Source organism: Mustela erminea, chromosome 4 (assembly GCF_009829155.1).
Source record: "Mustela erminea isolate mMusErm1 chromosome 4, mMusErm1.Pri, whole genome shotgun sequence".
NCBI classification, from domain to species: Eukaryota; Metazoa; Chordata; class Mammalia; order Carnivora; family Mustelidae; genus Mustela; species Mustela erminea.
The window spans coordinates 151,091,249-151,114,517 of record NC_045617.1 but is presented as its reverse complement, the minus strand read 5'-3'; the positions used below and the strand labels follow the sequence as shown (position 1 = coordinate 151,114,517).

Here is a 23,269-nt window from a genome sequence, read left to right as displayed (position 1 = left end):
AATGTGTTCTCGGGGACCGGGCCCAAGCGCACACATCAGAACGGAAGGAAGGCAGCCCGGCCGTGTGTCGGAGAGAGGGCAGTTAGAGGTCAGGGAGATTGCCGGCCTTCCCCTTCCTAAAACCCACAATAATTCTTCCCCCTTGGCAGACAGCAGGAAGAGAGGGCTTGAAGGAACCTCACAGACCATAGGACAGCCCTTCCTGAGGCCCAGCGAGTGGTCACCCCCAGAAGCCCCAGGAATGCTGGGCTGCAGGAGGGGCTGGGGGGAGCCAGTACCAGGCGGCCTCTGCTCCAGGCCCTGGTCATCCCCTGGGTCAGTAGCCCTTTTGTGTAAGTGCCTGGTGGGGCTGACTCGGCCGTCCGTGGGAGCACAGCTGTGGCACAGCCTGGAGGAGGCCGGCCTCCTGGATCCTCCCTCAGGCTTCGTCAGAGGCAGGGGACATGCACCCCGAGGGCCTCTGCTTGGCCTGACCCTGCTGCAGGGACGCTCTGTCCCCAGTCCTTGCGGAGATGGCTAGTTCGTGGAGGTCCTGCTTGCCCGGCTGCCTCCCCTCCCTGGTCCTCCTCCTCCAGCTGTCCTGCAGCTCCGCAGGTAAGACTGATCTTTATTTCTGCCTTGAGGCGACCCTGGGTTCACCTTCAATTCATCCTCAAGGTGCATCGCACATTATCTGTCCAAACCCTGGGTGTGCTGACAGGCTCCCTGCGCGCTTCAGAATCGGCCCGAGCTCCATAACGCACCCATAAGGCAGCCCCAGCCCAGGTCTCCTTGAGCTTATCCAGACCGACCTTTTCCGTGTTGCCTCCTCAGACTGATGACTGCGGACTGGAGCGGCCGTCAGGGTGGACCGGGAGGAGGTGGTGCCCGTCCCCTGATAAGTCGCGATCAGTGCTGACTGGCCGCATCCCATCATGTCGGAGAGCTCTCTCCCACAGGATCGGGCGCTCGAGTTTTCAGGGGAGCCCTGCTGCCATGTGCTGTCGCGTGCTGGGGGGACATAAAGGAAAAACAACCAGAAGACAGGTTCTCCGCCTCAGGGAGATTCTCCCCTCCCAATAGGGGAGGCCCAGCCCCACTTACCCCTTGAGAAATCCTAGCAGGTGTCATGGGAAACCAGTCTTCCCTTCCAGGAGCTCTGAGTCTGGCTGACAGACACACTCCACGTGGCGAAAAGTTTGGGAGCCTGGGCTGAAGGCACAGAGGAGAGGAGGGAAGTAGAGCCGCCCCAGTGGGGGACATTTAGGGAACAGGGTGTGAACAAGGACCAAAGCAAACCCACCAGGGGAAAGTAGGGAGCGGCTTGGTTAGGTTCAGACAGGGCCCACCCCATCCCCCGTCCCAAAAATTAAACTGCAAGACGCCAGGACCACATCCCGTGATGGGACCTAACAGCTGGGCTAGAGAGTCAGCGATGGAGACAGCCGGCAGGAGCAGCTCTGCCGGGTGACCACATACTAGAACCTTCCTCCCATCCAGGGCGCTCGCACCTCTGTAACCAGGATCTCCCTCCCTGGTTCAAGAACTCTATACAAATCAGTGTCTTCTTCCTTGGCTCTAGGACACAGCCCTTCCCAGGACGTGTTTCTGTGTTGAGGTCCCGTGACTCGGTTTCTTTTCTTTGGTGTCTTGGACAGGTCAGTTCAGGGTCATAGGACCGGGCCACCCCATCCGGGCGCTGGTGGGCGATGAGGCCGAGCTGCCGTGTCGCATCTACCCTGGGAAGAACGCCACAGGCATGGAGGTGGGCTGGTACCGGCCCCCCTTCTCCAGGGTGGTCCATCTCTACCGAAACGGCAAGGACCAGGATGCAGAGCAGGCGCCCGAATACCGGGGCCGGACCGAACTGCTGAAAGAAGCCATGGGCGAGGGGAAGGTGACCCTCAGGATCCGCAACGTGCGGTTCTCCGACGAAGGAGGGTTCACCTGCTTCTTCCGAGATCATTCCTACCAGGAGGAGGCGGCCATGGAACTGAGAGTGGAAGGTGAGTGTTTGAGGGGTGCGACCTCCCTGGGACTGGACCCTCTCTCAACGGAGACGCCACCCTGCGGCTCACAGGCCCCGCTGTGGGACGGGGGGTGCGTACACTCACGGCCGGCCGGCTGGGGAAGCCGGGCCTGAGGCAGGGCGAGGAGGCGGCAAATGGCCTGGACACCGGAACTGCGTGAGGGCCGTGCCCCCGGCTGGGGGCTGTGGGTGACGGGCTGCTGGAGGTGGGCACCGAGCCGGGGGCCGTGGGTGACGGGCTGCTGGAGGTGGGCACCGAGCCGGGGGCCGTGGGTGACGGGCTGCTGGAGGTGGGCACCGAGCCGGGGGCCGTGGGTGACGGGCTGCTGGAGGTGGGCACCGAGCCGGGGGCCGTGGGTGCCGGGCTGCGGGAGGTGGGCACCGAGCCGGGGGCTGTGGGTGACGGGCTGCTGGAGGTGGGCACCGAGCCGGGGGCCGTGGGTGACGGGCTGCTGGAGGTGGGCACCGAGCCGGGGGCCGTGGGTGACGGGCTGCTGGAGGTGGGCACCCAGCACAGACGTCATGGTCCCGGCCGCAGGGGTAGCGGATACGGAGAGACGACTATGAGACGGTCCCATAGGGCAGTTACGGGAGGGTGAGCACACACAGAGACAAACATTTTAAAAAATAAAATAAAGAAACCGAGAAACAGAGGCAGCACCACCCAGAATCGTCCATTCCTGGTTGGTTTTATTGTTGTTGTTGTTGTTTTGCCGCTAGAGGGGATGCAAATAACCCGAGAGTGAATTCCAGGGTCAAGCGGACTTCCTTCCTTCCAAGTCTGGCTCTGGAATGTCTCCTTGTTTGTTGGTTCTAAACGGAGGCATGATTCCGAAGGAGCCCAACTACCCAAGCCCAGCACAGAGGCTCCCCCGTGGGTGTGGGTGTTTTATTGGACGAGGAACATGCCTGGAAAACGTGCTCCAAGTAACTACACAAACGAGCAAACGTGTGAAAGAGAGACGCTACCTTCCGAGTTCGCTCTCGGGAGTCTTTTTAATGAGGGGGGTTTGGGCATTTGTTGTTCGGTCCCCTCAGGTGAGGTGCGGGGAGGGAGCCCTGACTGCCCACTGCCGTTGGCTGAAGAACAGTGTCTCAGGGTCCTTCCGCGGCTCCGCACGCGCTCATCAGACAATCCGTGGCTTCTGTGTGTCGCGGCCAGAAGATGGCATTGTGTGCGCGGTAACAAAGCCCCACGTCTGCAGGAGGGCGTCCGGGCTGTGAAAACGGCTTTGTGCGCCCTGCAATGTCGTGGCACAGCTGGCTCGGCGGGGGGCTTGGACGCGCGGCCGAGTGCCCGCGAGGACGGTCAGGGTGGCGTTCCTGCCTTCCCGTTCTGAGTCTGCCTCCCCCAGCACAACCCCCGTCCCCAAAGACGGAAGAAGAGGGAGCAAGGGGAGGGAGACAGAAAGGAAGGAAGGAAAGAGAGAGAGAGAGAGAAGGAGAGGGAAAGGCAAGGCAAGGAGGAAGGGAGGAAGGAAAAGGAACAGGAACGTAAGGGAAAGGAAAGGAGAAGAAAAGAAAGCGGGAGAAACGAAGCCGCCTCAGGGGACGTTGATGTTGCACGTTCCAGCCGGGCCCTCCCAGCTCAGAGTCTGCCGAAGAGTCTAAGGAAAGTGTTTTACCCGTAAACACGGGACCGCCCCCTCGCCTGGGGAGCAGGAATCCGAGGCAGCTCGAGGACTGAACTGCAGTGACTGTTAGAGCAGAGAATTACCTCCCCGCCTTCTCTCCAGAGTCTTCTCTCTTTCGTTCCAACTTTTTTTCTTGCATCTTTGTGATTTTACTACCTATTTTCTCTAATCCTTTCTTCCTACGCTTCATTATGAAACTTAAAAGCATCCCAGAAACAGAGAGACGATCACAGGGAGCCTCGAGGGTCCCACCCCCTTTCTGCGGCAGTCACCCAGGTGGACAGACAGACTGCCAGTTCCCCTGACCCCCGAGTCTCCACCCTCCCCCACTGAATTACCAGGGCAAATCCTAGGCATTATTATCATTAAATCACTAAATGTGCAAGAATGGGTCACTCAAGGGCACCGGGCTGACGCAATCCATGGAGCACGTGACTCACCATCTCAAGGTCATCTGGGGTGATCTCAGTGACTCTTGATCTCAAGGTCACAATGGGGGGGTGAGTTTACTTGGAAAACAAACAAAAAGAAAGTACCACTTCTTTTAAAAGGGAAGAACTCTTTTAAAAAACCATAAACACGGGCGCCTGGGTGGCTCACTGGGTTAAAGCCTCTGCCTTCGGGCTCAGGTCATGATCTCAGGGTCCTGGGATCGAGCCCCACTTCGGGCTCTCTGCTCAGCGGGAAGCCTGCTTCCTCCTCTCTCTCTCTCTCTCTCTCTCTGCCTCTCTGTCTACTTGTGATCTCTCTCTGTCAAATAAATAAATAAAATCTTTTAAAAAATAAATAAAAATAAAAAAATAAAAAACCATAAACACAATATTGTCAACCTGTCTTTTTTTTTTTTTAAAGATTTTATTTATTCATTTGACACAGAGAGATCACAAGTAGGCAGAGAGGCAGGCAGAGAGAGAGAGAGGAGGAAGCAGGCTCCCCGCGGAGCAGAGAACCCGATGCAGGACTTGATCCCAGGACCCTGAGATCATGACCTGAGCCGAAGGCAGCGGCTTAACCCACTGAGCCACCCAGTCGCCCTCAACCTGTCTTTTAAAATTAACAAAAATTCCCTAATATCCTCAATGCCACTCTCTGTTCAAATTCCCCTGCCGGCTCCCCAAATATATTTCTAGAGCTGTTCAGTTTGAGTCAGGTCTAACCGAGATCCACAGGCTGCTGTTTGCCCTGTGGAGTTTCCCACAGTCTAGCTTTGCTGGTTCCATCCCCATTCTGTTCTACACAGTGCCCCATCTTTGTATTTCTTGTAAACTGAGAGAGAAGTACAACCAGGTGTAACTTACTTTTCCAAGCATTCGTAGGTGATGCTCTCTCCTGTTACTTTCCATCAGCAGACCCCTAATGGTTCCTTCTCTCCCGTTTTGTGATTCTAGCACTTTGTGAAGGTATACAAGTGTGCAAGTCTGTACCTGCAGGGAACTTGGGATAAGAACTTGGAGAGCAGAATTGGCTACATTTTCTTCTGGGGCACATCACAGATAAGAGCCTTAACCTGCAGCTCGAAGGATTTGGTTCCTACCTAAGAAACCCTCTCGGTCCAGTTGCGTGCTGTTCCTTGCTGTCTCTTGGTCCGTGCCCTTGATGGCCCTGTCTTTATCTGTCCCCAGGATAGGAGAGAACAAGATGAGGTGGGCTGAGCCAGCCGGACACTCTGAGCTTAGACAGGCAGAGCTCTTGGGCGTGGATGAACAAGATTCTGGAATGGCAAGTTCCAGGTGGGGGCAGAGCCAGAGCCGGAGACCACCCCCATCCGTGGTCCCACGCCACATCCCCTCGGTCATCAAACCACCCTAGGAGGGGTTCATAACTGCACCGGGGACGCCAACAGACCCCTGTGCTCTCTCTTTTTTTAGGTAAACCTCTGTTCCCAATGTGGGGCTTGAACTCACAATCCTAAGATGGAGACTCCTGTTCCCTACTGAGGAGCCAGCCAGGAGCCTCCCCCGCCTCGGCCCTTCTGTTTTTACCCTTCCCAGAGGGATCTTTCAAATGCATGAAATAAAACATATTTGTACTGAAACACGGCTATCAAAATGTTACAAGATGTGAAGTGGCCCTGAGAACTACTGTAATTTTAAAGTAGTGATGAACCAAAGTGATATATTTAGAGGTTTCTGCAAACCACTCTAACATGATATGAAAATATTTGCGGTTTTTCTTGATTCAAAGTCAGATTCTCTTCATACTATTGTGGCAGGTTGCCTACAGACCTGCTAATGGGAAGAAATGCTAAATTTCAGTTCAAAGATGACTAAAAATAACTCCATTTGGTTTTCCCCTCTAACTGCACGGATCCTGACTCCCTAACCCCCACCCCGGCCCAGCTCAGACTCAGGCGGGGCCATAGTCTCGTGGGGCTGTGGCCCCCTCCTCCAGAGGCGTGGTCGTGGGTCAGTGCGGTCACCCCCTGCGCCCCCACCCCAGCCCGGTGCGCTGTGAGGACCTGACCTAAGTCTCTCAGCTGATTCCTAAACTCTGTAAGACGGGCCTCGCGGGGAGCCTTCCCGGAAGCAGACCCGCTTCTCCCTCGGGCTGTGCCACGGCCTCGGATCAGTGCGGGGCCGGGGCTGCAGCGCTCCTTCTGCCTTCCAGACCCCTTCTACTGGATCAACCCCGGCGTGCTGGTCCTCCTCGCCGTGCTCCCGGTGCTGCTGCTGCAGATCGCCGCGGGCCTCGTCTACCTCTGCCTGCAGCACAGACTGAGAGGTAAGGGCTGGAGGGCGGGCCGCCCCCCACCCCCGGGAACGCGCTCGGAGCTGGGCTGCCTGGTGCCGAGTTCCGAGGGGCATCGGGTCAAAGCTGCGGAAGCCGAGTCTACGCCTTACCGCGCGCTTTCACTTCTGCAACGGCTCCCCGCGTTCCCTGCGCGGCGGGGCCGACCTGCAACAGCCCGGTTTCACCGCGGGCCTCCCCGCCAGGCGCGCGAGGGTCAGCATTCCCGCGAGCGGACACACCTGCCAGGGGCGGGGGCGGGGCTATCCCCGCGGCCTCGGGACCTCACCTGGGCGCTTCACGCCGCGCCGGAGTGAGCGCAGGGCGTCGTCCTGCCCTTCTCTCCCAGCTGTTCGGAGCCACGGCTCCCGGGCCCTGGGGGTCTTCTCTCCCCCGCCCCCCGCCGGTCCGGAGAGCAGAAACCACAGGGGAGGGCCGGGGTGTGCGAGCGGGCGTCGGGGTCCTCCCCGCCTTGAACCGGCCCGGGGTCCCGGCGCCCTACTCCGCCCGCGGTAGAAAGGCGGTCAGTACCCCTGGCTGAGCGGAGGGGGCGCGGGACGGGTGGAAACCCCGGGCTCGCGGGGGCACCTCGCTCCCCGCCGTCGGGGAGGGGGTGTTGTTACGTCCGGAGTCTCGGCAGCCCCGTCTCCTCCCGCATCCCCACGCTCGCGGCTTTACAGGTACTAAGTGCAGCCCAGTGGGGGTGGGGGGCGCCAAGGGCACCGAGACCCTGAGGCGGAGGCGCAGAGCAGCCGCAGTTCAGGTGAGGGCACCTGAAGCAGGTCGGGGCACTGCTGCCCGCCCCCCACCCCGGCTCCCTGCGTTCTGCATTCCTGTGCTTCCTGCCACCCGCAGCTCGGAGCCTCTGCTCTGCGGTCCACCCGCTGCCTGCGCAAGGCCCGGGTTCTCCTGTCCACCCCGCTGCGCCCGGGCTCTGCGGTCCACCCGCTGCCTGCGCAAGGCCCGGGCTCTGCGGTCCACCCGCTGCCTGCGCAAGGCCCGGGCTCTCCTGTCCATCCCGCTGCCTGCGCAAGGCCCGGGTTCTCCTGTCCACCCCGCTGCGCCCGGGCTCTGCGGTCCACCCGCTGCCTGCGCAAGGCCCGGGCTCTGCGGTCCACCCGCTGCCTGCGCAAGGCCCGGGCTCTGCGGTCCACCCGCTGCCTGCGCAAGGCCCGGGGCGCCGGCGGTGGGAAGGGCCCCATGTCCGGCCAGGGCTGGACTAACAGCGCTGCCTTTCTCTACCATAGGAAAGCTCCGCGCGGAAATCGGTGAGTTTTCGTCGCCCGCCCTCCGCGTTCCCTGCCTCCCCTTCGGCATCTCCGACATGGTCCACGGTCCTCGGTCAGGGCCGTCCCCACGCCCGGGGCTTCCTTCCGACGGAACTCCGCTAGTATTTCGGACCCCGCGGCCAGCCAGGAGCTGTGGCCGGACTCCTTCCTCTGCCGCAGCCCGGGCAGAGTCCATCAGCTCCCCTTCCTCCAGGGGCGTTCCTCACTCCTGAGTTTTAAGTGACCGGATCGCAGAGGCTCCCAGGGGTAGGGGTCTCCTCTGAGTGCCCCACTGAGTCCCTCCCTGTGTTCCCTTTCAGAGAACCTGCACCGGACGTTTGGTAAGTGCCAGGACCCGGTCAGCCCGGTGTGGGTGGGCCCCAGTCCGCGGGGGAAATAAGAACCCTCGCTCCCAGTTGGTTTCCTGCCTCTTCCCTTCCCGCTGCCTTTTTGAGGAAGTCACACGGAGATGTTGCTAGCAAGCGCTCCTGTGGCGCCTCTCCGGGCCACGCACTGTACCCGCAGCCTGGCCCGCCGACCCCTGCAGCAGGGAGACCAAGGCGTCTGTGTGCAGAAATTATGGAGGGGAGGTACCCGGGCCCTCCCAGGCATGCTGGCCATCCAGTTGGGGACATGACACCAACATCATGGAGGACCGACTACTTATGCATTGCTGATGAAACCTACATGGTAGAAGTGTCCTTAGGAGCACAGAACAAGTGACTCTACGGGACTGATCAGGGAAGGCTTCCTGGAGGAAGACACACCAAGCCCCTTTACAATGTTGGCCCTTCAAGACTACAATCCCTGTCCTTTTTGTTCACTGCAGTGTCCCCAATGCTGAAGGACAATGCCTGCAACAGAGGGGCACCCACATCCCCGCTGCATGGATGTTGCAGAAATGCTAAGATGCCTTAATGCAGAGCACAGAGGGTCGGTCGCTGCCCTGAGCAGCCTTCCTGAACAGGGGGCACCCCCCCTAGCACTTAGGACTCCCATCAGCATGCAGAGCACACACCCCGCAAAGGGAGGAAAGTGATCTCTGGTGGATTCAAAGCAAAGGTACTACCTTTCGGTACCATGAATCTCCTGGACATTCTGGTGAAACCTAATGGACCCTTCTCCAGAATAATGTTTTTTTAAAAGGGTCACAGATAACACATACAGTTGCTGAGAAAACCACTGAAGTACAGGCATCAAAACATAAACCCATCTGTCATATAGTGACAAATGCTTCTTCAAACAACAAAAACGCACTAAACAACGTAGCAGCAGGTCCAATAATTTTGTCCAAATATTGATAGATATTTCCAGATTTCAGCAACAACTCCAGCGGGAATGAGAGTTTATCTGTGGTTTCTGTTGGTAACAGGGTCATAGGTACTGTTGACGACTGGTTTGTGGCCTCCATTTTTAATGGAAGAAATGCTAAATTCAATTAAAGGCTGGTGAGAACCGGGATTCCGCACCGTTGTCACTGGAGTTCCCCAGATGCCTGAACTCTGCACAGACAGAGCTGTGTGTTCTTGGGCCCATTCAGCCAGTTAAGAAGCCCAACAATACGCAGACTGGGGGGAGGGGGCAGGGGACACCCTCTAACCCAGTTTGTTCTGTGGCCACGCTCAGACCCCCACTTCCTGAGGGTGCCCTGCTGGAAGATAACCCTGTTTGTGCTGGTGCCAGTGCTCGGACCCCTGCTGGCCTTGGTCATCTGCTACAACTGGCTGCACCGGAGACTTGCAGGTGTGGGGGTGTGGGGGGGGAACGGGCTCTCAGTGGTGTGGGGCCGCTACAGAGCAGGGGCGGGGTGGGGGGTGCTGTGTGGGGAGGGGCGGGTCATCTTCCACCAGTCATGGATTTTTCTTTTTTTCCAGGGCAGTTTCTTGAGGAGCTAAGTAAGTTTTCTTCTCCCTTTATAAGCTGAGAAGGGAACACCAAGCAGGCAGGGAGGAGGGGTGTGGGTCGGGGTGGCCGTCCCTCATCGCTGCGGCCTGCAGGGCCTTCCCTCCGGCCAGCCAGAGGGGTTGCGGAGGGCCTCGAGGCCAGGGGATTCCTGGGGGCCTTTCCTCTCCGCGGATCCAGGCTCGGCAAACAGGTTGTCAGGGCATTTCCTACTCCTTCCAGGAAACCCCTTCTGAGCGATGCCGCATCCTGGCCAGCCTGGAGGGCAGCCTGGTGGCCCTCGCATGGGCTCCCGGGGTGTGGCCTCCACCCGCCGCACACTCACTGGCCTCCCCGCCACAGGGACATCCAATCTGCATTTCCAGGAAGGCTGCGTCCTCTTCTCCCATCTACCTTTCCCCTGCGCCCCCCCGTCGGGCTGCCCACCCCGGCCACTCGCCTCGCCCTCCATCTGGAAGCCGCCGCTGCGGCCAAGCAGGCCTTCCTCTCTCCGACGGACGACACCTGTGCTGCTCAGGAACGCAGGCAGGACTGAGACCAGCCGCCTCCCTGCCGCCGATTCCTGTCCGCCAACATCGCCGATGGGGGTTGTTTCTTCCCCGGCGTCCATCCTGAGGGGCAGAGCTGAGGGGTGTGGAGGCTGCCGCGAGGAGCAGGGGGAGCGAGAGCCCTGGAGCCCCCTCATCTGCCCCCCTCCCTGCCCCGCGGGCAGCAGCAAGGGCCGCACCCGAACACCGGCTGGACTTCCGTGTTGCAGGGATGGGACCCCCGACCCCCCACCTCCTTCCGCTCCCCTCAGCCCTACCACAGCCGCCACTGTCTTCTCAACAATTACCACTTGACGGTCGATCAGACACAAAGAAAATGGCAGGTGCTAATTAACGTACGGGAGTTTCCGTGTGCCACTTCTCATGTCGTCTTTTCAGCATTTCCCTGGTCACCCCTCCCCGCCCCTGCGTGGGCCCCTGACCCTGCAAGCGCATCAGTAGAATCAAACACGAGGGAGACCTCGGTTAGCGAGGCCTGGGCTCACCTGCTCTCCCCCCTCCGGCGTCCCCCCCCGGCCCTTCTCACCCTGTCCCGGGAGCCTGAGTCCCGGGACAGGTCCATCACCTTCCCTGACAAACGGGGGGCTTCACGAAAGAAGCTAAGCCACTGGCCCAGGACGGCCCAGCACACCTGAAGGTTGCCCAGACACAGGTCCTGGCTTTTGGAGTCCCCCCAGTGACCCAGGAGGCTGTCCCTGTCCCCAAAGCAGACATCACACACTGGGCAGCGGTAGGTCTTCTGCCTCCAGTGCGTCTGCTGGTGTCTGACCAGCGCCAACGATGAGCTAAAGGACTTGCCACAGCGGAAGCAGCTGCGGGGCTGCCCTGAGACATGGGCCTGCTGGTGGCTGGAGAGACACGCTTTCTTGCCGAAAGTCAAAGGACAATGGGGGCAAGAGAACACCTTGAGTCTTGAGGGCTTCACTGGGGGGCCGTGGGGCCTGGGGTCCAGGCAGGGGGCTCTCGGGCTGGGCGTGTGCATCCTGGTCCCAGGTCCCGGGGCTGCTGCCCACAGTCTCACAGTGGTCACAGGCTTCCCATCAGTCCCTGGCTGCGTCCTGGCCACAGGACCCTGGGTTCCAGTCGTGGCTTCTCGGGCCCTGGCCACCAGGGCGTGAGTCACGGCCACAAGCTTCTGGCTGGACCCCTGGCTCCCGTCGGCGCGCTCCTGAGCTCCGGCGCCTGGGACAGTCCCGATGGGCTTCTGGTCTCCGGCCACCCGATCCTGGTTCTGGTGTGTCTTCTGGTGGCGTCTGAGCTCGGACCGGTCCCGGAAGCACTTCCCACAGCAGGGGCAGGAGTGGGGCCGGTAGCCCAGGTGGACGCGGCGGTGGCGACTCAGCCCTGACGCGTCGCAGTAGGTCTTGTCGCAGAGTGGGCAGCAGAAGGGCCTGTCCCCGAGGTGTGTGCGCCTGTGGTAGCCGAGCTCCCTCGGGTTTCGGAAGCCTTTCCCACACTGGCCGCACCTGCTGGTCGCGTGGGGACTGGGCACGCACGGGTGGCTGAGCAGGCTGGCGCGCTTGCTGAAACTCCGGCCACACGGCGGGCACAGGAAGGGCGGCCCGGCCTGGGGCGCGGGCAGCGCAGGGGCCCTAGGTGTGGGCGCCGGGGCCACAGAGGCTGAGCCTGTCCCTCCACAGGCCAGGGCCTCCTTGTCGTCCGGCGGCCTCTGCGTCTCTTCCTCGAGTGCCTTCTTCCCACTGCCTGCGGTGGAGGAGGGACAGGGACTGGCCCCATCAGCCCCATCCCCCCAGCGCCCTCTTGCACCGCCCCCAACACGCTGGCTCTCCCTAGAGCACCTCACCGGCGGCAGGCAGGACAGACCTCCGTGTTTCCCAGTTAAAAGTTAATCAACATTTAATGTGGAAGTCTTTCAGCGGGAGCGGAGATGACAACTTTGGCCTAGAACCCCATTTCTTGCAATCCATTTCCTCTCACTTTCAGTATCTCCCGCTCCCATGACACCCACAGGGGCCCTCCTACGTCGTACAAATGGGGACACCCAAGGGAAGGGCAGTGCCTTAAATCACGCAGCTAGAACGGGAAGTGGTGCCCGTGGTCAGCCCTACCAGAAACCTCTCCTCCTGTTCCAGCTCAGGAACAGGTCTCGACTGGGGCTCAGCATAAGCTCATGTCCCTTCCTCTTCTGTTCTCCTGAAGGGGACACAGGCAACCTAGAGGCACCCCGATCCCTGCGGATGCAGACATCGGCTTGTCCTGACAGTTACACATGCCCACAGGGCCAGGGGACGCGAGCACAGGGTCTCAAGCCTCCTGTGGCTCCGAGTGGGGCCCGGTGTGAAGGATGCAGGTTGGGCGAGGACGTGCTCGGCCCCGGGGCTCCGAGGCAGCCTTCTGCCCACCCAGGGCCTGGCCTGGACCCTCACCTGCCCTCCTCCTTGGCCATGCTTACCGGAAGGGAGGCCTTCTCCACTTGGGGGACGGAGCGGGAGCTCGGCTCTCCACTGCTTTTCTTCTTGCTCAAGCTTGATGACCAGATCTGGGGTAGACAGAAAGATTCTGACGGGAGCGGGAAGGGGACAGAGAGTGAGATCCCAGGCTTGGCTAACTTCTCCCACAGCCTTGTTTTAAGGACTTAACGTGGGACACTTGGGAGCAAGGAGGCACCCTCCTAACGGAGTCCCTGGCTCCCGGCCGCGAGCAGTGCAGTGAGCACTGCTGCGTGAAGAGCTACAATTTCAGTGTACCCTCACGTGCCGAGTATTATCTTTGCCTTTGTGCGGGCTTACATCTCTTTTCTTCTTACCCTGAGCTTAGTGACCTAGGTCCTTCACAGCTGGAAGGCAGGGGAGGCACAGGGTCAGGAAAGCAAGCTGTGAGCCAATCTACCTGCTCAGGGAAGCTGGCCGTCCCAGGGTCCTGGGGGGTGTCCTGGGCAGGGGGCATGCTGAGGGAACCCCGGCCTCTTACCGACGGACAGCAGGTTTCTGAAGGTCTCGGCCATGACGCTCTGGTACAGGAGCCTCTGACTGGTGTCTAGACACACCCACTCTTCCTGCGTGAAGTTCACAGCCACATCGTCAAAGGTGACCGGCTCCTGGGAGAGCGGGAGGACTCGAGTTATCCAAGCACAGGGTTTACAAAACCGACTGAAAAAATAAACGGCGGAAGGAAGGAAGGAACAGGAAAGGACAGGCACAAAGCCAGGGATGTTATCTCCAAAAGGAGAGGAAGGAAGACAAGTGAGGGGGCGTGTGCACGAGTAAGGGGGGCCACTCCACGGAGGCTGCAGGGTGGGGTGGAGGCGGGGGCTGAGAAAAGCCTAGGCCACCTCTGCTCTCAGGGGGCTGTTCAGCCTGGAAACGGCTGAAACCCCGTGTGACCAGGGGCCAGACCGAGGACAGAGGACGGAGCTCCGGAGCCTGGCAGCCGGTCCGCACTCGCTCTGGCCGGCTCTGCTCACCTGCAGCCACGGCTCCCACCAGCACGCTCTGGCTGCGGCTGCCCGCTCCGCCTGCTCCGCCACCCGCAGGGGCAGCTTCTCCTCCGCGCTGTCTGCTTCCAGCGTTGTCCACGGCCCGCCTGACCCCCAGGGCTGACGGGAACCCCTCCTGGGGCTCTCTGGGTCCTGGTCACTGTGCAGATGGAGAGGCCATGCAGAGGCCTCGGGGAGGTTTGGCATGGCTTCCCGGGATGGATGTACCTGCTCTTCCTGGTTTGGTTCTGCGGTCACCCTCTGGTCCCTCAAAGGGCAGGCTACAGGGTTCAGGGACTCGTCACCGGGGCTCCGCAGCTGGTGTGGGGCTATGAAGACAGGTGCCTTCTGCCTGCCCTGCCTCAGCCTCTGGCCGGTGCCCACCGCTCCCAACCTGAGGTCAGAGAGAAACAAAATGCGTCACCAGCAGGAAGAGAGCAGCACGGCTGAGGCTCCCTCAGCGGGTCAGGGACACCAAGAACAATGGAGGCCCTGCTGTGTGCCGGCGCAGCCTGGAAGGTCGGAGTAACTGACCCCACTTCATGGCACTTCAAGTGCGGAGACGCGAGAAGCTCGTCCACAGCAGAGTCAGTGTCAAAGCCTAGGCTCTACCCCTAAGGACAGGACGGCCGTGTCCCCGGCACTCCCTCGGGCAGCCGTGCGGAATTCTGCAGACAGTGCAAACCCCCTCGTGCAAGCTGCATCATTTCGACCGCGTATTACAAGACAACGGGAAAGGACAAATCTCTAGACCCCATCTAGTGCCGAAAACCATGGGATTCTACGGACATTCACACACGCTTCTGTGAAGGAATCAGAAAGGTCCTCGGGAAGACTGACAGGATAAGCAGCCCACAGCGAACACCGAGGCTCCGCTGGGCCCCGCACTGGGGCCACTCGGGGAGCTCCGGCTGAACCCCATCTCCTTGGGGGACAGCTTTCACCTCACGTCTCCTTCTCAAGGTGCAGTCCCTTGAACAGCTCAGAAAACCCACTGGCCTTTTTTTTTTCACTCTCCCTGGACTGGTGGTGAAACAGAGAAGGGGCACTAGACAATGGCCTTAGCTGGATTGCTGAAAAGGAGGCACAACACAGCCGCTGTGCGAGATGTCGGGTGGGGACCATCCCCTACCCTGCGGCCTGCCGGTCCCCCACACAGCATTGCTGGGGTGCTCAGGAAATGCCCTGGTCCAGATTGTTAAGCCACCGTCTGGTCTGGGGATGGAAGTGCTACTGCCGCAGGCTCCTGGAACCTCCCAGCGCACTCGGCACACCCACACCCCTCAGCGGGGAAGGTGGTGGCCCCCGGCGACCCGCCCTTCCCAAATGCGAATGCCCCGAGGGAGCCTGTCGCCATCTTCCCATCCTCGTGGAGCACCCAGTGTCTGGGACCCAAATCCACTGTCCGCAGCTCCGCACAGCAGTCCTGGGACCAAGAGCCCCAACGCCCCTGCCAGGCTTTGCGGAGCAGCCAGCAGCCCGGGCTCCCACTGCCGGCGTCTGGGGCCCTCCGGCCGGGCCAGTGAGGCCTCCCGCAGGCAGGCAGGAGCAGAACTGTGCACCGTTGCGGAGCCGGTTCACTCCCGCGGGCTGGGGCCAAGGGGTTCCCATCCACCGGGCCGCGGTTGGAGAGGCCTGAAGCCCCTTGGCCCCGAAGCGTCTCCTCTGGGATCCCCGCTTTCTCAACACCGGCCAGAGGCCCCCCACGGTGGCCAGAGAGGTGGGTGCCCCAGGCCACACCCCGGACACCCAGGTTTTCCCCCAGTTCAATGCCCGCCGGCCTGCTTCAGGCTTGGGGAGTGCGGGACCAGCACCCTGCGTTTGCCTCCGTCCCCGCAAGCTCGACACCCAGCTGCCCCACTCACCCGAGGTGCACTGAGGACAGGGACTGTGGGGTGGGGGGGCAGTGCCCACGTGCCAGCGCCGGCAGCCCCGCTCTCTCAGCCCGGTTTCACCGTCGCGCTCCCTGCCCGGGGGCCCAGCCACGGCTGTAGACCTACCAAGGTCAAGAGAGTTCAGTCCCAGCAGTCAGACAGGAAGAGAGCCCCGCCCCTCACCAGCCCACCCTCCTACCCATAGCAACCCCAGGTCCCACCCAGCCCCGGGATCTGGATTTGTTCTTGAAAAAAGAGGATTATCTCCGATTAAAACTCACCACCTCCAACCACAGCATCTAGAGCCAAAACAAGACCCAGAGGGGAGGTGGAGGCACACAGCATCTTAGAAAGCAGAGGCAGGGGGGAGATTCCACCCCTTGACCGAAATGCTGCAGGTAAGGGAGCGCGGGGAGGGCCCGGCCCCTTACCCTCACTCAGTTCAACCTGGCTCAGTGATTTTTTTTTTTTTTAATTTATTTGACACGGGGTGGGGAGCAGAGCGCACACGCTGGCGGAGCAGCAGGCAGAGGCCGACGCAGACCTCCCTGAGCAGGAGCCTGACGTGGGGCTCCGTCCTGGGACCCTGGGTCACGACTGAGCCCAAGGCAGCAGCTTCCCCAATGAGCCACCCTGGCGCCCAGGCTCCGCCACGTACATTGATCTTTAATCAGTCCAATGGGTATAACATTTATTGTTTTCTATGTAATTTGCAGTTGATGTGAGAAACAAAAGAAAAAAACCCTAAATTTCCTTACTGCCTACAGCCCGGTGACCTGACCTTGAAGCAGTCAAGGGAACTTCCGCTGGGACATTTCGCTAAGGGTAAAAGGCAGCCTTAGCCCGACCCCAGGATCCTGTGAGTCTACTTTATACGGAAGTTCCTTTGGTAAGTTCCTTTATCTCTGCCCCCAAAATGTATGGTAGCCATCATCCCCCAAGCCTGTGGACCCTGATACACATCTAAAGGGTCTCAGGATGGAGTTTTCACTAAACAGTAATAAGCACCCTTTCCCACCAATAGCTAGCTCCCTCAGAGTCCTGGAAAACTGGCTTCAGAATCACCTTGGAGACTTGTGGCTGTCCCTGGCCCCCTCCCAACTTGAAAATATGTGATGGGCCCCTGTCCCAGTGCAGCTCTTTCTGCCCACGGGTCCGGTCCCCGGGCTTTAATAAAATCACTTTTTGTGCACGACGACGTCTCAAGAATCCTCTCCCGCCCATTGGCCCCAGACCCCGGCATTCGCAGCCCAGGACGCCCCCACATTCCACTTGGTGGTATGATCACCCTTTATGTTCCTCAGTGGCATGGGGTTTTACAATTTACAAAATAGCTCTGCAAACACGCCTTATGTGGAGACTTGTTATTCTGTCTGTGCAAGTAGGAAACAGCCCCTGGGATGCGGAGCCTTCCCACTCCAGGTCTGGAACTCAGCGACAACCAGGGCACCACTTTGGCAGTCGTCTGAGGATGTAATGGGAGCCGTGTTTACAGAGTACTTCCTCTCTCCCTTCCTCTTTCCTTCCTTCCTTGTCTTTCATTAAGACTTGATTTATCCATTTGGCAGAGAGAGAGAGAGCACCAGCGGGGGGAGCAGCAGGCCGAGGGGGAAGCAGGCTCCATGAGTGGGGAGCCCGATGCAGGGCTCCATCCCAGCACTCTGAGATCATGACCTGAGCCAAAGGCAGACACCCAACAAACAGAGCCACCCAGGTGCTCCAATGAAAGTATTTTGTGAATTGTAAAACCCCATGCCAGTTTCCTGGTCCTTGATCTAGAACCGTTGCCCCAAGTCTTTCTCGTTCAGAGGCTACAAAATGGAAGACACCTGCTCCATTGTAACAGTGTGCCAGGCTGTCACGGGGGCTACCGTTGGAGGAGCTCGTCTAGAGGACATGACCACCGCTGACCCGAGAGCAGCCCCTAAAGGTCCTCCTCCTCCTCCCTGTCCTTGGAGTGTACACCGCACCCACCATTTTCCCAGTGAGAGGTGTTTCAAGGACACGGTCTTGAGAGAGTAAGCTGTTGTGGAGGCCCTCTGGATTGAACACCTAACTCAGCCCAGTCAAGGCCTCTCCATAAACTTTTAGGATTGTGGTGGGCAGGTGCAGACACCCGTCTCATGGCCACCCACAACAAGGGTAATACGTGAGCTTCCTTGCTTTAATAAAAACTGCCACGTACCGATCAGGAATGGTCAGCCTTTCTCTTGAGTCTCTCCTTGCCCTCCACGTACGGGCCGGTTTGAGGTTTCCCCTGGGGCATCTCCTGCAGCTCCAAAGCAGCAGCTGCAAGTGGCTGTGGTGGCCGGTTTTGCTGGTGAAAGCCGCTGGCGGAGGGAGGCAGCCTGAGCTCGCTGGTACCCTCGGTTCTAGACCCACCACCTTCCTGAAACGGTTGCTGGGTGTCTTTGGAAAGCAGCTTTAGCTTGTTCCTGGGCTCCCGACCCAACGAAGCCTTTGGACATTCTGGCCGCACAGCCACAGAGGAGGGCGGGTCAGCTTGGACTCCACATCTCACAAAGTGGGGGTAGCCAACAGGCCTTGCTTGTGACATGGAAAGGGCAACCTTAAGGAAGCAGCTGGCCCCGGCATTTCTGTTCACAGGGAGAAGTGGCAGCTGTCCCTTTGGGGACGGTGTTAACCCCCACTTTGCTGTCTGGAGCAGAGCGGCTGGTTCAGCCGGGCTCCCCGGGCCCTGGTCCTGGATCACTGTGGGCCAGCAGGCTGAGTGCTGTCTCAGGTCCAAGCCAACACGAGTCCCAGAGGCCGCTGTTCAGAACCAAAAATGGAGGCTGCCATGCTCCTCGCTGGGCAGAACCCAGGGCAGTTTTCAGGGCTCTCCCCAGCCCTCCCCTTAATCAACCTTCCTGTCATTTTATGGACTCCTGGGCTTCCCAGCTGTTTGGTCTCCACTTGGAAAACTAGGCTGCACAGACACCTCTCTCTGGAGCTGCGAACTGTGGAAAGAAATCTAGCTGCTGACCTGCCGTCTGTCCCTTGGGTGGATGCCTCGGAGCAGCCTGCTCTCCGCCAAGCCAGACGGGAGCCCGTCTGCTGAGGGAGCCTGCTTTGGGCAGGACGTTCACCACCGCAGACAGGCACACAAGGAAGGGTTCGGTCTCTGATCTGGACTCCCGACCTGCTTGTCGTACAGGGAGGGAAGCCCCATAGCAAGGGGCCCTGGGCACCCCTGCTCGGGTGGACGGATGCATGGGACCTCCCACCCTCTCTAGGACCTGTGAGTGCCAACACTTTGAGGGTGCAGTGCGGCTATCCTGGTCCAATCAGCCAACCCCTGCAATAGCACAGTGGCCCTGGAAACTAACCTGTGCGGTGCTTCTGGCTTTCTAGACCGTTGTGGTCTGACGAGGGCATGGCTTCCGTTGCAAAGCCTCTCAACAATGGGCTGACAGTCAAGGTAATTACTGGATCTTTCATGCTTCCTACCACCGTTCAGAGACTGAACAGCCCACACACCTTTGTGAGACAGCCTGGCCGCCCTTGGATGCTACCCCCACCGGCCCCCCCGCCGAATGATCATCTCTTGGCTACCTCCTAATGATCGGGATAGCAGGTCATATGGACCTATTGTGGAAATTCCTGGACATAGTGTTTCTTTCTTTTCCCTAATAAGCTAATAATACCCCCAGGCTGGCCTGACTGGTACCTCCTGTTGGGAGCCATCCAGCCAAAATGGGAGGGGCGCGGTGGTAAGAAAGTCGAACTTAATTCGGCCCCAGCTACCTGGATTCCCAGATTTACTTGGTCCTAGATTATAAGGGGAATGACCACCTGATTAAGGACACTGCCCACTAAGTCCCAAGTCCCACGCAGCCCAAAGCGGGGTATGTAATGGCTTTCTGTGTATTTTGTAAAAAGGTTCTTGTCCCTGCTGTTGAAACGGGAAGGATTCTGATTGGTGTCATGGGACACACACATGCCAACCACCAGCTACACTGATGTCCATCACTGTGCCAAGAAGATAGCGTGCTATGGTTGGCTGTGACTTGGGGGGCTAGCAATTCTCTAAGGGGAGGGGGGTGGGCATTCGCTTGCCAGAAAGAGACCTTGGGCAAGCCAAAAGAGCTAGACCCCCAATTTATAGAACACAACTTTACATCTACAAAAGATAGATATAAACAGAAAAGAATATCTGGGTATGTGACATGCACATCACAGAAAGTTTGAGGAAATTATTGGCTAAATTGCTTATTCCTCTCAACAAAATGTTATGTCTATATGGGAAGCTTTAGACAGTTCATTCTCTACTGAGTCAGGATATAGTGATTGCCCTGGAATCAAGACGTACTGATGACACAAAGAAGAAGTTAATTGTATCTGATGCATGGCAGACACTTAATATGTCTTATTTTCTCCCTCTACACAACCACCCTTCTACTCTGCTAGGAGCTTACGAACAAAAATATGATTTATGACAGATGAGGTACAGATGATTCAGTATTTGAACTGACAGTAGGTAGCAGGTGAATTTTAGAAAGCCTACGCTGTCACGGCATTGCTGACGCTGTTCACCCTTACTCTAATTTGTGAGGCTAATCCAGGGGAAGGCTGTATAATTAGTTCTACATAAAACCATGCACCAGTCTTGTAAACTGTACATCCCGAGGCTCCATTTCCAAGCATTTCAACTTTCATGGTTAAAGATACTATCAGACATGCTTTAATGAGTTCAAAGTCCTGTTTCACATACCTGACTCAGCATGAGGGATATAGTAATTGTCTGCTCTGTCTCCTGCTTCTATTTGGGGCTTTTCTTCGCTCTCGGCTGGTGGCTGCCCATCCCTAGTGAAACCCAAGTCAGCAGGTCAGTTTTGTGCATCTTTCAAAACTCCTGGCCCGGTCTTTTATCCTGAGTGTTCTGTTTGCTTCTTTTGTACCCTCGGTGCCCTGCTGCAGTTCCTTGAATGGGCTCCATCGGTTCCCTATCCATCAGGGCTACTGATGTCCTTGCTCTTCTGTTTTCCAGGGACCGGATTCCTAGCCTCCAGCTGTCCAGGTCTCTTTGATGCTGCCCATGCGCCACGTGCCTGTCAGGTTCTGCCTTGCTCCATTCCACCCGTAGAGTCCTCTGCATGGAGCTCTCTGACAACCCGGTGAAGGGGGCTGGGGGGCCTGATGGGCACTGGGGCCAGAAGGCAGGCAGCTTCTACAGACCTCCTAGGAGATCTGGCTTGGGAGGAGTGCAAAGGAATAGCACGGTCGCGTGTTTAGCCGGGAGAAACTGGAGGACACTTCCAGTTCAACAGCAGCCAACTCTTGCAGCTGAAGCCGGTGGGTGGAGAGGAGAGCCCACAGCCGTTGGCACAGGGTTCTGAGAAGACGGAGCGGTGCCTCTCCCCACTATGAGAGCAAAGAGGGAGCGGGAGTGAGCAGACAAGGAGGGACGAGAGTGTGGAGGGTGTCCTTACGGCCTTGGTTCCGAGCCCCTGTGAGGCCCACTACATAAAATATTTTCAGATACTTTCTACTGATTTTCTTTTTTTCTTGATACTCACCCAAGCAAGTTTCTAAGGCTTGCAAACAAGAAATGTGACCAAGACGTTGCTACATTTCAACGCATCACACTTTGCAGCATTATTTTTTTAAACGTGAGCGTAGCTGACCCGCGACATTCCGGTAGTCTCAGGGCACAGCGGTCACCTGACAACCAACCCCACGCCCGGCAGGCAGCGCGGCGCTCACCGCAGGGGTAGCTACGCTGTCCCGCACAATGCTATCCCGATACCCTCGACTGGCCTCCCTGTGCTTTCATCCCCATGATCAACATTATCCCTGTGGGGCCGACTCTTGCCTGGAGTCTGTTACAAGAAATTCCAGATCCCTGGTCCATTTGGAACCCAGTACTCAAGACTTGTCTTCCCTCTAAACAGATGACCTGGCCTCCTGCTACCCACAGAAAGTAAACCACAGGAAGGAAACTCCTTCCCTCAGTATCTGTGTATTTTCCCTTGTACCTTAGCGCCTGGGAGTTTCTGCTACATTCACGTGGGAACGCTCTGAGGAAACACTATCAGCCGGTGTGCTCCTCCCACGTTTCCCAGTTTTCTTACCTTCTCGAGCTACACCTTATCAATCCGCGTGATGGCTTGTGAGGCAGGGCTCGTTTGGGACAGAACTTACCACTGTAAAAACATGATCAAAGAGAAAACCAGCCACCCAGCTTGCTGCCTGCGTTAAACCTGCCCAAATACTTGAGACTGACATTCACGACTGTCCTCTCTCCGCAACTGCTTACGAACTTGGAAGTTAAGTTACAAACTTAAGCCGTTAAGTGCGGCTACCCAAGGCTGCCGCCTCACGATTTGACTGCACCCGGCGGCCTCATGTCCCTGCTTTCGGAGAGTTTGCGTCAGCCCACTGCACGCGTACAGAAGACCTGTTAGCATGGCTGGGGCTTCTCTCGTAAGAGCGAAAACCCTCTGCAGATGTCCTTGTGTTAGGAAAAGCAGGTAGTCATGTGAGCTGGCGCAGAAACGAAGTGGGGCGGCAGGTGCGTTTGGGAAATGGGTGGGGCTTTGGTGGATGTCCGGTGGGCTCACGCTAGGTTCCACAGGAACGCTCTTCCTTCAGAGAGCGGGTAGGGAGGCCTGTGCTCTGCGTAAGAGCAGGGTCGAGTGATCATCAATCTGTGGGGGTCACCCCCAAGGACAGCGGCGTGGGGTGCTGTGGACGGGGCTGCACGGGCTGGCAGTCAGCCACACACTCCATCAGGCAGGGCTGGTCACCGTCAGAGACCTTTCCCAATATAGCCCTAAAGATTTCTTTGGGCTCCAGCCCATTTTCTGGCGACTTGTTTGAACGGTTCTGGCTGGATGAGCGCTACAGTCTCACACCTTCGGTACCAGGGGCTTTATTCTTTGTGGCATTTCCTGATCCATTTTCACCTTCTACAAACTCCACTTCTTAGCTCAGTAGGGGACGAAAACCAGTAGAAGGACATTTCGTGATATTACAGCCTTCTATGCTACAAAGCCTCTCATTTATCCACTGGAACAACTGGTGAGGAAAGTTTTGTTGTCTGCGTTCTAGACCCACACCAGCTGGTATGTGGCCATGCTCGGGCCTGAACCAACCCCACAACTCTACACTCCGTGGGGCTAAGTCACAGCGTGCTCAGGGCTGACAACCTACTCTCCATCAGCAGGTAACAGAGAAATACCACCGCCGCCTCACCTAGCGTCCCTGCAGACCGTCGCTCCCTGACCTCCTCCTCCGGGAACCCTTTATTCAGACTTGAATGACACTTTAGTTTATGATGCTGCCAGGTGCCTTGAGAGGAAGGCACCAGAGAAAGTTCTAGAAAGGGGATGCATCAAGTCATGAATTTTACTGAGGGGTATCAGAAAACAAGTAAACAAAGATGGATCAGTTCCTCCACTCAGATACAGGAAGAAAGGCTGACCGTGCGCCCGGGAGGTAAGAAGTGGTTAGAACCAGCTGAGTTTGCACTCTGGGGCCGGGCTCTCCTGGACGCTGCTCTGCCCCCGCAGTCAGCAGACATTCTTCGTCCTTTCAACAGGCCTCACAAAGGGGCTCGTGGTGCCACCACAGCGCCGTGAGAACCGCACAAGCTCCGGGCTCACCTGACCTTCGGCTCAGTGCGCGGTCCCAGGGGCCTGGGGTGGAGTCCCACACCCGGCTCCCTGCTCGGCGGGGAGCCTGTTTCTCCCTCTCCCTCGGCCGCTTCCCCTGCTTGTGCTCGCTCTCTCTCAAGTAAGTAAATAAAATCTTAAAAGAATACAAAAGAAAAGCGTCAAGTGTGACTCAGGCTTTAAGGGTGCTTGGCTTGGGGTAATTACGGTGTTGCTCATACACGGTCCGGGAGATAAAGGGTGAACTGTGTGTCAG

General features: G+C 58.3%; 2 protein-coding genes and 1 long non-coding RNA gene across 5 annotated transcripts; 1 reads left to right on the top strand and 2 right to left on the bottom strand.

The window, feature by feature from the left end:
• Window positions 1-368: 368 nt before the first annotated feature.
• On the top strand, window positions 369-9,879 carry MOG (myelin oligodendrocyte glycoprotein). Of its 2 annotated transcripts, none has more exons than XM_032341309.1 (8): window positions 369-594; window positions 1,638-1,985; window positions 6,250-6,363; window positions 7,617-7,637; window positions 7,958-7,978; window positions 9,264-9,380; window positions 9,517-9,532; window positions 9,762-9,868. In XM_032341309.1, the coding sequence occupies exons 1-7, from the start codon at window positions 513-515 to the stop codon at window positions 9,522-9,524; spliced, it is 711 nt and encodes a 236-aa protein (XP_032197200.1). In that variant the 5' UTR covers window positions 369-512; the 3' UTR covers window positions 9,525-9,532; window positions 9,762-9,868. The 2 variants fall into 2 exon arrangements, with proteins under 2 accessions (XP_032197200.1, XP_032197201.1); XM_032341310.1 differs by having other exon boundaries at window positions 475-594; window positions 9,512-9,532; window positions 9,762-9,879.
• On the bottom strand, window positions 593-1,713 carry LOC116589279. Its single transcript, XR_004285281.1, has 3 exons — window positions 1,491-1,713; window positions 1,084-1,191; window positions 593-990 (listed from the first exon to the last, which is right to left on the bottom strand). It is a non-coding gene; the product is annotated as an uncharacterized LOC116589279 (long non-coding RNA).
• Window positions 9,880-10,546: 667 nt separating the features above from the next.
• Window positions 10,547-14,524, bottom strand: ZFP57 (ZFP57 zinc finger protein). 2 transcript variants are annotated; one of them, XM_032341292.1, is made up of 5 exons: window positions 14,058-14,524; window positions 13,512-13,917; window positions 13,019-13,145; window positions 12,501-12,587; window positions 10,547-11,791 (listed from the first exon to the last, which is right to left on the bottom strand). In XM_032341292.1, exons 2-5 carry the CDS (start codon window positions 13,728-13,730, stop codon window positions 10,569-10,571), a joined length of 1,656 nt encoding a protein of 551 aa, XP_032197183.1. In that variant the 5' UTR covers window positions 13,731-13,917; window positions 14,058-14,524; the 3' UTR covers window positions 10,547-10,568. The 2 variants fall into 2 exon arrangements, with proteins under 2 accessions (XP_032197183.1, XP_032197184.1); XM_032341293.1 differs by having other exon boundaries at window positions 14,468-14,524.
• Between the last annotated feature and the right edge of the window lie 8,745 nt (window positions 14,525-23,269).

Coding starts and splice junctions, on each gene's coding strand:
- MOG (XM_032341310.1), top strand. CDS start 513: ATGGCTAGTTCGTGGAGGTCCTGCTTGCCCGGCTGCCTCCCCTCCCTG. Junction 595..1,637: donor GCTGTCCTGCAGCTCCGCAG/GTAAGACTGATC, acceptor TGTCTTGGACAG/GTCAGTTCAGGGTCATAGGA. Junction 7,979..9,263: donor GAACCTGCACCGGACGTTTG/GTAAGTGCCAGG, acceptor GGCCACGCTCAG/ACCCCCACTTCCTGAGGGTG.
- ZFP57 (XM_032341292.1), bottom strand. CDS start 13,730: ATGCCAAACCTCCCCGAGGCCTCTGCATGGCCTCTCCATCTGCACAGT. Junction 13,146..13,511: donor GGTGGGAGCCGTGGCTGCAG/GTGAGCAGAGCC, acceptor CCGCTCTCCCAG/GAGCCGGTCACCTTTGACGA. Junction 12,588..13,018: donor CAGAAACCTGCTGTCCGTCG/GTAAGAGGCCGG, acceptor TGTCTACCCCAG/ATCTGGTCATCAAGCTTGAG.